Source organism: Glycine soja, chromosome 3, assembly GCF_004193775.1.
Source record: "Glycine soja cultivar W05 chromosome 3, ASM419377v2, whole genome shotgun sequence".
NCBI classification, from domain to species: Eukaryota; Viridiplantae; Streptophyta; class Magnoliopsida; order Fabales; family Fabaceae; genus Glycine; species Glycine soja.
Genome location: NC_041004.1, coordinates 45,658,145 through 45,668,326, shown reverse-complemented (window position 1 = coordinate 45,668,326; position 10,182 = coordinate 45,658,145). Strand labels below are relative to the sequence as shown.

General features: G+C 34.4%; 2 protein-coding genes across 2 annotated transcripts; one reads left to right on the top strand and one right to left on the bottom strand.

Annotated features, from left to right (window-relative positions):
* Window positions 1–568: 568 nt before the first annotated feature.
* On the top strand, window positions 569–3,214 carry LOC114407607 (probable microtubule-binding protein TANGLED). The gene is made up of 4 exons (XM_028370782.1): window positions 569–830; window positions 1,242–1,384; window positions 1,777–1,838; window positions 2,031–3,214. The coding sequence occupies exons 1-4, from the start codon at window positions 750–752 to the stop codon at window positions 2,756–2,758; spliced, it is 1,014 nt and encodes a 337-aa protein (XP_028226583.1). The 5' UTR covers window positions 569–749; the 3' UTR covers window positions 2,759–3,214.
* Window positions 3,215–4,079: 865 nt separating this feature from the next.
* Window positions 4,080–9,919, bottom strand: LOC114407606 (mitogen-activated protein kinase kinase kinase NPK1-like). The gene is made up of 17 exons (XM_028370780.1): window positions 9,468–9,919; window positions 9,145–9,186; window positions 8,586–8,651; window positions 8,386–8,496; window positions 8,222–8,302; window positions 8,066–8,143; window positions 7,874–7,956; window positions 7,197–7,281; window positions 7,022–7,122; window positions 6,598–6,637; window positions 6,410–6,466; window positions 6,269–6,321; window positions 5,985–6,138; window positions 5,677–5,910; window positions 5,233–5,567; window positions 5,079–5,146; window positions 4,080–4,558 (listed from the first exon to the last, which is right to left on the bottom strand). Exons 1-17 carry the CDS (start codon window positions 9,762–9,764, stop codon window positions 4,455–4,457), a joined length of 1,989 nt encoding a protein of 662 aa, XP_028226581.1. The 5' UTR covers window positions 9,765–9,919; the 3' UTR covers window positions 4,080–4,454.
* Between the last annotated feature and the right edge of the window lie 263 nt (window positions 9,920–10,182).

The window sequence follows — 10,182 nt, the reverse complement described above, 5'->3', positions numbered from 1 at the left end:
TTGAATTTTTTTTATCACTAAAAATTGAATACGTTATTAAAAGAAAAAAATATATTCTTTAACTTTGACCATCATAAAAAAATGGTTCTTGAAATTAGTTTCATTGGTTAATTTAATTTTTAACATTGACAAATCAATTGATTTTGTTCCTGGAATTTATAATGATAATTTATTTCTAAATTTGAAAATTATTAATTAATTTTTTTATCATAATTATTATTAATTAATTTGATTTCTGTAAACATATCAAAGTTTAAGAACAAAATAATTATTAATAGTTCTCAAAGTTAAGAATCCCTAACGTTAAGAATTGAAATGATCTATGGTGCCAGTAAAAAAAAACTATTTTTTGTTTTAATTTTTAGAATTTGAATAATCAATTATTGTAATTTAACGATTTTAAAAAGAAATTTATTCATTTGAATAAGTAGATTATAACGATTTTTTAAGTTTTTGAATTTTTTGTTTTTCCAAATAAAAACGTTGAGTTGAAAATGGTAACGTAACGTGATTTATTTTTAAAAAGAAAACAGAACGGTTCAATAATAGTCGTTGCCGTTTCCTGTGGATAGGCTCACACGTTGCACGGGACCGTTTGGTTTGAATTCTGACACTTCGGAGCCAAACTATGGAATCTGGAAGAACAAGTTTTGAGGTCTCAAAGAGAGAGAGAAAAAGGGAAATTCAGTTTCTGAGATATCTATGAGTGAGTGTTAACTAATTGAAATTTTGAGACTCACTTCCCAAAGATGGTTACTAGAAGCCCACCAAAGCAAAACAAAATGTTAGCTGTTCTCAATCCTGCTCTAATCAGAGAAACACTCAACAAGGTAACTAATCCACATTACTCATTTTCTCTAATGACCCTTTATAAATTAGATTCGCACTATACACCACTCCTTTCTTTGTTTGATTGGTTGATTATTTTTAGATTTAATTACTCAATTTTTATGATTTAATTCTTATTTTTAAAAATCACTCATTTTAATCTCCACACATGTACTTTTTATCTCGTTTTAATCTCTATACATATACACTTTTTAGTCCATTTTCGTTTCTATAATTTTAGATGGCAAGGACTTAAACAGATTAAAAAATATACATCTAATAGTAAAATGAGTAATTTTTAAGTATAAGAATTATGCATAAATATTGTGTAAATATAAAGACCGAATAAGTAATAAAACCTTATTTTTTTAATCCGAGCTTCCCTGACAGTGAATTGTTGTGGGTCTTTGAAGGTGGATCAGTGCATGGTTCGACTACAGGAACTTCAGTACACGGTGGCCGGTGGAAAGAAGGTGGTGTCAGGGGTAAGTCTCAGCCCTCGCAGCACCAAAGGTTATCTCCGAACCAGTCTAAGGTGCAAGCAAGAATCTGTCAGGTAAATTTTGGTTTTGGTTACATTCTATTCGAATTCTAAGATTAGTTTATAAAAAAAATGTAATTTGATTAGAATGGAAAAATTTCCACCCCCAATTAAAAATTGTTTAAGTATGGGATTAGATATTATAAATTATTAGTTAGTTTCAGAACATCAGGCGTCTATTGTCTCCGTGAATTTTTTTGTAGTATATATTTAAGTTTTTCAATAAAAAGAAAGAATTAATAACATTCGATTATGTTTCATATGAAGATTAGTAAAGACTGTAACAATCTCAAATTATCTAATAATTTATCATTCAATATTGTTAAGTATGGTGTTAAACTTTCAAGTAATGGTGGAATGTTTTTTTATTGATTAAGAGTGTAACAATCTTACTACATGTTTTGAAGGATCAAGCATGATGCACCAAGAAGATTTACCCCGGGGAAGTTTCCTAAGCCAACTAATTCAGGTGATCTTGTTAACTCTCTGTCTTTTATACAGTTATACTCTTAGCCATGAAGTAGTCTTTTTGTCAAAACTTAAGTGAATCATTCATTAGTTAATATAATGTGCAATCATTCATTAGTTTTTCTGTAAAAACAAGAGGTCAATTGAATTCATCTTATTTACCCCTTCACTTGCAAATGTTATCTTTATTCAGGTGAAGAATGGAGGCAAATGTCATTGCCAGCAATGCTTGTTGGCGAAACTGTTGGAGAAATTTATAAGGCAAGTCAATTTGCCAGAGAAATAGTTTCAGCAGTTAGTAGGAAAACTGCCACCAAGGAACCAAAAACTCCACTGTCCCAACGGTCAAACCAGAAAGTTGACCTTGAAAACACACAACTCAATGCTAGAAGAAGGAAAGAGAAGCAAATTAAACCAGTCTCTGATACCCCACCACCTCAACGGGCTCGTTCAAGGATCAACTTTAAGATTTCTCCTCCAAAAGCCTTTGACAAAAAGAATGATAACAAGTGTTTGCCAAATAGGGCATGTGCTAGCAATAGAACTAACAAGAAAAAGAATGATAACAAGTGTTTGCCAAATAGGGCATGTGCTAGCAATAGAACTAACAAGACAATGCTAGTCCCCAAACCTTTATTCTTGTCTACACATTCTTCAAGGCAACAACAGTTTTGCCAGACAAAATCTCCTGTCATATCAAGAAACATAGGAACACAACAAAAGTGTTTGATCAAGTCCCCACCACCTTCAGCAGCTTCCAAAGTTCAAGTCAAAGTAAAAAACCCATCAATTATGTTTATTTCTTCTTCACCCACAAGACCTACAACTACAAGTTTGAGTTTTTTGAGTTTCAGCAAGAAGAATTCTCCTCAAACAAAGAGATGGGTTCGAACTTCCTCTCCTTCTAGAATGGCAACATGATTATTAGCTTCACCTTTAAAGAGCAAGAAAACTGTGCAAAAAAGTAATGGGGTAATAAATTTGAGGAAGTATTCTCCAAAGAGATCAGTTGCATCAAAATTATGTCGAACTTTCTCTCCTTCAAGGCTGGCAACAAGATTTGTTTCACCATTGAAAAGCAGGAAAAGCACACAGCAAAATGATGGATTGGTAAGTGGAGTGAAACAACGCCCAGCAAAGTGACATGCTACTTTTTTTTAAAGCTTTGATGAGGTCAATAATATCTCAATTCTCAAGAGTCGGAAGGGTTTTTATTATTTTTTTAGAGTAAATAAATAAGCTTCTAGCTTCAAAAATAATGCTAGCTCCTAGAGAGTGTTTGTGTAAATATCCTTGTTTTATACGTTTTTTTACTTATTTTATAAACACGTGTTAAATAAACATTGACCCATGTTTGAATATGCTTAATTTCGCGACAAGACTCATGGTTAAACTTGCAATTTTTTTTTATTACTAGTGGAAAATATAACTTTTTACCCAAATGGTATATAGGATAGTAATTTCTTTTTACTGTACAATGGATAAAAAAATATTTTTTTTTATATTATGCAGGTCATGGATTGGTTAACTACCAAAAAAGGGAATGGATTGGCTAACTATAAATAAGTAACTTTCACATCTTATTTCAATCAAAATAGATCCTTTTCTGCAATCTTGTTTATGTAGCCAAAAAACAAGTAGAAAGAGAGTGAATGGAAAAATGAAGATAAATGATGGAGAGAAAAAATAGAGATAGAGACTTGAGAGAGTAGCGCCAGAAATGATCCCAGTCTTCTTTTCTTAAAATAGATCCTCTCCCATAGTCTTGCCTCTACAGCTAAAAAAAGAAAAGCAGAGAGAGAGTGAGTGAAAGGAAAAATGAGGGCAGATGATGGAGAAATTAAAAAGGTTAAGTATGTTTTAGTTCCTTATTTTTTTTATAAAAATTTGTATAGTTTCTCTATTTTAATTTGGATTAATTCAATTCCTGAACTTTAGAAAAATAGCGGGGAAAAATGTTATCAAAATGTATAATATTTAGAAATTAAATTTGAAGAAATTGTGTGAAAAACATTATTGAAATATTTAACCTTTTTTAATTTCTCCGTCATCTGTCCTAATGTCCTCCAATAAAATATTAATTTATTTCAAAGTTTTAAATATAATTTTTTGTGCCTGACTCTTAATCAACTCTGTTTCTATATAATAAAAAAAGTTGAAATTAACAATTATAGATTATAGTTCTAATATCATATAATGAGAAGTTTCCTATCATCAAGGGATTAATTCCGTACAGCAGGAGTAACAAATGAGACCACAAATTACCATTGAGAAACAATTAGCAGGGGAAAAGGAGAGACAAGTGGCAACAGATTCTTAGGCAATCTTGCGCCACATAGTTCTGATTATTTCTATTTTCATAATACAGAAAGGGCATAAAGTTGACGGCCATGCATCTCTCAAAACCCCAAAGGAAAGTAAAAAAATTTCAAGCAACACACGTATAAAAACGCTTTACATGGCACAACAACACGGACAAGATAAAGCATGTGAGATTTTTCATATGGCAAAACGGCCAAATTGGATGAATATATAACATTAACAACCCCAACAAAACTGCAGTAAGACATGTTTGCAATCCCAGTAGTTAAAGCAGAATGAATGCTCTAACGAGTCTCTATTTGCTGGGAGAAGCAAATCTTGTCCTCTCCCTCTGTCGATTTAAAGCTCGATCCTTTGGTGAAGATGTCTTTCCGCCCATGCCAGCTTGCCGCATCATTTCTGCAACGTTTGTCCCATGCAACTTGTAAATAAATTAATTATACTAATTCAGCTAGCATATTATGTTTTGATCATCTAAAGTATTTTTCAGTTATGCACGACAAAGACAACTTTGGAGTCTCTCCTCATGCCTCTCGCTTACATTAAATAGTCAAATATAGTGCTACTATTGATAAGCAAAAAACAAGTTAAAAGAAAGTGATTTGATCCTCAAAATTAGCATCATCGGTCAATTTAATCCCTGGTTTATGAAATTCTTGAAATTGACACTAACAGTCAATTTGGTTCTCCTTATTTTATCAAAGTTAATCAAGTATCGTCCATTTGATACTTAAATTTAACGATCATCAATTGATTTAGTACCTGATATTAGAGATTAAATTGACTGACACACACTAAGTCAATGATCAAATTAACTAATGGACACCAAAGTTAAGGACCAAAATTAATGACAGGCGACAGCTGCAAAATTGGAATTACAGGAACTTCTTAGATATTTTACTAAAAAGAGACTTCTAACCTCGCTTTCTCTCAAGCTCCTGGTCGAGCTCTTCTTTCCACTTCCTCTGTCTCTCAGAAAAGCTTAGACTGCAAGTACAACATACATAAATTACTTTATATTTCTGAAAATAATTGATGCTAAGAAAAGCAAAGCAAGGCAAAAACAAACCAACCTTGGGCTACTGGGCTGCTGCTGAGAGTCAACTGTCAGTCCTTTCCATTCATTAAGGGGAGATGCTGGAATATCCTGTGGACTATGGTTATTTACATGGCCAACAGTTGATGATGACCGGCCATTACTTCCAGGACTTTCAGAATTATCAACGGCTTTAGATGGAGTGCTAATTGGTACCCAACTTGGTGACCTGCTTTTAGGAGGTAATTTCAAATATTTTCGACAAGCAGTATCCTCACTAGTGCTCTCAATCACATTGGGAGAACAAGATGTATTTAAACTGTTGTAAAACTCTTCATATAAAGGTGTCTGCAATTTTTTCAGTTCAAGAGCCTGTCATAAATGCATAATCATCATTATGACACAGCAGTTAGTGGACAAAAAGATTGGTGAAGTTACAGCAGAAGGACTAACTCAATTTCAACTAAACTAAAAGCAATACCTTCTCATCCAAAAAAGCTTTAATTTTTGACTCTGTGAGTTCATCGTCTTCCTCTGACAGAGATGGCACACCTGGAAAGGAGAAATCTTTCTGCCCCTTATCATCATCCCCTGACTGATCAGGTGGCATGTAACTTACATCAGTGCCAAAACTAACCCCTCTATTTTCCAGTTCTGGACTTGCATCAAATTTGTACCCCCAATCATCAGAGGGATCAGACATTGGGTTGAAACTCTACAATAAAAAAAATGTTTGAGAACTCATTAATTTAATATTAAATAAAGCAATAAGGGCCTGAATGCAATCACCTCAATATTATTAGTTGACATAAATGATTTGTATTTGGCATCACTCTGCGAGAAATCTTCTTTGTCATCAATCACACACATATCATCATCATTGCTCATTCCCCACGACTGTTTATTTCCCGAGTCCAGAGGATTTACAGTTGAACGGAAAAGGCTACATAAATCATAAAAGTTATTTAAACAATATCATATTACCCTTCACTAGCATCAAGAAATAATATACTATTAAAATATAGCTCCGTTAAATGTTCCACAGAAATAGCTGCCAAATGTTTAACACTTACAAGGATTCATCATCATTTGGGGCACATGATGGTGAAGAAGCTTCAAAGTTTTCCTGTCAGAATTGGAAGTGATTTTTCTTAAAAATTGGTTAATAAAAGATACATACAACAGCATTTTAAATACCACTTCATTTTACATACCGTGACATTAGATGACAGAGGAAGAGAATTCATATGTTCACCAGTAACAAAGGGATGCTGCAGTAAGTTACAAAACTAATCTTAGGGAGAACTGAAATATTTCATGAAAAATAATACTACTAGTAATGGCCACTCAAATTTATATATTTCGTATGTGCAGTCTAGAGAGAAAATGCTCATAGAATCACCTGCAGCAGTTCTGATGCCGATGACCTCAAAATTGGTTCCCTACAGAAGGATTATATATTTATAAGTGAATTTTGTAATCTGATAATGAACATTTGAAAAGAAAGCATACTAGGCATACGTTCTCTCTCTCTCTCTCTCTCTCTCTCTCACACACACACACACACAAGTGACACAACTAACAACTTGAATGTTAAACTCCTCTTTTTTGAGAAATAGTTGACAATATAGAAATGTGCTGAGGAATCTTTCTCCCCCAATCCCCTTCTTGCCCCCGCACCACCCACCAAAAAGAAAAACTCAATGATGTTTTGCATGATCAATCTTCCATCATATACTTCAAAAAACATAATTGACACAATGAAACACACTAAAACTAGAAATTTGTGATACAAGCAAAGCAGGAGAAAATTAAAAGTAACATACTTCTGCAAACATTTTAGCAGAAAATCTTTTGCTGCAGCTGAGAGATGATCAGGAATTGGCGGATGAGACTTAGTTGTCCCTATATGGAAGAGAGCAGCAACCTGAAAGTTCATTCTTTTAGTAAATGTTCAAAGAGAACCTCTAACAGAATTTAAGGAGTCAGAATAAGAGATACCTCTTGTTGGTATTGCTGACTCCAGGGAGGCTTTCCAGTGGCCATCTCAATCACAGTACAACCCACACTCCATATGTCAGCAGAGCTGAAAAAGCATAAATATATGAAACGTCTTTATTTGGCTTCAAATGAACATCATTACCAAAATATATTATACACATGCACAAAAAAACAAAACAAAAGATTCAAGCAATGCCCCAAGAACAGTATATATGAATCTCCCAATAGAATTTCAAAGGTAGAACCCTTGACCTTGAATTCATACATGTCATTCATCTAAAACATAACTATCTCTACTAGAGAATGCAACTAAGATTCAAGCAACAATCACTCTGCTTCAAATTGCTTAGGACCAGAAACTTTAAAAGCATAGTTAGCGTATGTGTCTTGCTGAAAATTCCTGCCACTAACTTCTTCGATATACCAAGCAAAGATTTATATTTTCTAACAGAAACCATCATTGTATAATTAAGGCAGGCAGTTCTAACACAACTCTAGATATACAAAGCTTTTTCACAGAATGGTCAACACCTGGAATCATAAACAGTCAATCAAAAGTATGATACCAAGTGATATCTGTCCAGAAGAAACTTCCAGTTTTTAATCATGTCAATGAATATTAAAAACAGAGCAGCATATTATAAAATATGTCTACAGTAGAGGGTCAATGTCCTTACAAGCTATGCCCAGTCTGGAGAATAACTTCTGGAGCCATCCAATATGGAGTACCCTTCATGGACTTGGCACCAGAAATGGTTGCCTAGATTAAAAGGAAAAGGCACTGCTTAAACAAATGTGCAAACAGAAGAGCCCTCACAAAGGTAAAGCGACATACACAATAGTAGAGCTACATATAAGACTGAGATTACCAGCTCAACGACTTGTTTGGATGCCCCAAAGTCTGCAAGTTTTATGCATCCTTTATTATCTACAAGAATATTGGCCCCCTGAAATTAATTAAAACTTGAACATCAGCCACCAGAAAAGAACAAGATAACATGCATACCAATGAAATAAAAATCCACCTTAATGTCTCTGTGCATGATTCCATTTTTGTGCAAGTACTCGAGTCCAAGTAGTAGCTGCTTTGTGTAGGTTCTTATTACCTGTTGAATGAATTAGTGAAAGACTGAAAGTGATTTGGCATATGAAATCACCAAAGTATAGTGGCTCAGTAACTAAAACTTACAGCCTCAGGGAATGCCCCAAACTTCCCCAATAGTGATGATATGGATCCACCAGGAACAAACTCCAGGAGAATATTTAGGGTGTCCTCTTCTCTGACCGTACCCAAATATCGCTACAGCATAAAAAACTATTCAGTCAAGAGATAGTCCAGGTGAACTAATTGGCTTGAAGTATCTTTGACCAATAGTATATAATACTCACAACAATGTTGGGATGTGAAAGGTCTTTCAGTAATTTAACTTCTTCCTCAAGCTCTTTTATGTGAGCCTGTTAGTAGTATGACAAAACATTAATCAAACAACCACCTAAGGACTACTTTAGTTCAATGAAAATCTCAAAGATAATAACAGCCCAAAATCTGAATCATGCCATGTTTCAGAAAAATAAACAAAGCATTTACATAATGTGAAAAGGAAACTGTTTTCTCATCACTCGAAGACAATCCCTAGTTTGAAGCATAAATTACAGATTTACTTCCCCACTTCAAGTCTTGCAGTAACCTTGAATTTGATATTTCAGATGAAAAAAACATATAACAAAGCAATTGCAATGCCTTTAGCTAAAAATAAGTTGCAACAACTAACAGCAAAAGGCACAATCAAACATATATAAGTTACAGCAATCCTGTTAATTATTTAGAACTGTATACACAACTAACAAACGAGTATAATTTATAAGTTACAACAATTGACTGGCATCAAAGTGCTTCAGTAGATGCAATCAGAAGCAGTCGCAAATAGAACTTAATCAAACAACGAACCTGTGCCTTCTCCTTCGTAGCATTACTTGCCGCAATCAAGACCTAAAAACACAGACAAGAAAACAAAATCAATTTAAGCAACAAAGCTAAAATCGCAGTCAAGTCAAATAAATGCGAACCGAAATGACAAACTATAATAAAAGAAGAGACTACAACAAAGTTAATTCCGAAGAATCAAGCGAAAAGGAGAAACAAACAGAAGCGAAGAACCGAACTCCAAAAGGAAATGAAATAAATAAATAAATAAAAGTTCAAAATGAAGATAAAATTATAAAGCGGAAATTAACGATGAAGCGAAGAAAAAAACTCAGAAAGTAATTGACCTGTTTAACCGCAAGAAGCTCTCCGGAATCGAGATTCATTCCAACATAGACTTGGCCAAAGGCGCCGCAACCGATCAACTCGCCTTTCCGCCATCGGATCGGAGGAGCAGCGTTCTTAGGAAAGGACGGCGGCGGAGGCGACGGCGGCGAGGGTTTGGAGAAGACTCTGGAACTTCGGATACAATAACTGATCTTATCGACGAGGCTTCCTCCGACTCCGAGCGAGGAGGCTTCTTCGTTCTCCGGCGAACCGCGGAATACCAGTGATCGACGAACTGATCCGAAAATGTCTTGCATTGGTAGTGATCTCTGTTGTGAGAGTAAGACTGAAGAGAGATTCGAGTGCGTCGGCAACCACAGAACAGAACTGAACTATACAAATACAAGGGGGAGAATGGAAGAGGGAAAAGGGGTCGCCAACATCACTTTTCAAATTTTGGCTGACTTGAGAATATAATAAAAGTTATTTTTGGGGCCGTTTTGTTAATTGTTTAGTTGGCTGGACTTGTTGGTTAATTTGGTTTTCGTATGCTTCAATTTCCTTTTCAGTTTTCACCCCTTTCTACAGACACGACGTCCACCCTTTGTTCAACTCATCATTATTATTGACTTGACCCTCTCTCTAATTTTACTGCTTCGAGTTTTTTTTTTTATTATTTCTATATAACTTCCTTCGAGTCTTCTTCTTCTTTGGAATTCATATCATAAATAAATA

Bases quoted from the DNA above. Each gene is read 5' to 3' on its own strand.
- LOC114407607 (XM_028370782.1), top strand. From the start codon at position 750: ATGGTTACTAGAAGCCCACCAAAGCAAAACAAAATGTTAGCTGTTCTC. The intron at 1,385-1,776 runs GTAAATTTTGGT...CATGTTTTGAAG, and splicing joins TGCAAGCAAGAATCTGTCAG to GATCAAGCATGATGCACCAA. The intron at 1,839-2,030 runs GTGATCTTGTTA...ATCTTTATTCAG, and splicing joins TCCTAAGCCAACTAATTCAG to GTGAAGAATGGAGGCAAATG.
- LOC114407606 (XM_028370780.1), bottom strand. From the start codon at position 9,764: ATGCAAGACATTTTCGGATCAGTTCGTCGATCACTGGTATTCCGCGGT. The intron at 6,638-7,021 runs GTATGTTACTTT...ATCCTTCTGTAG, and splicing joins CTGCTAAAATGTTTGCAGAA to GGAACCAATTTTGAGGTCAT. The intron at 5,911-5,984 runs GTGATTGCATTC...TTTTTATTGTAG, and splicing joins TGTCAACTAATAATATTGAG to AGTTTCAACCCAATGTCTGA.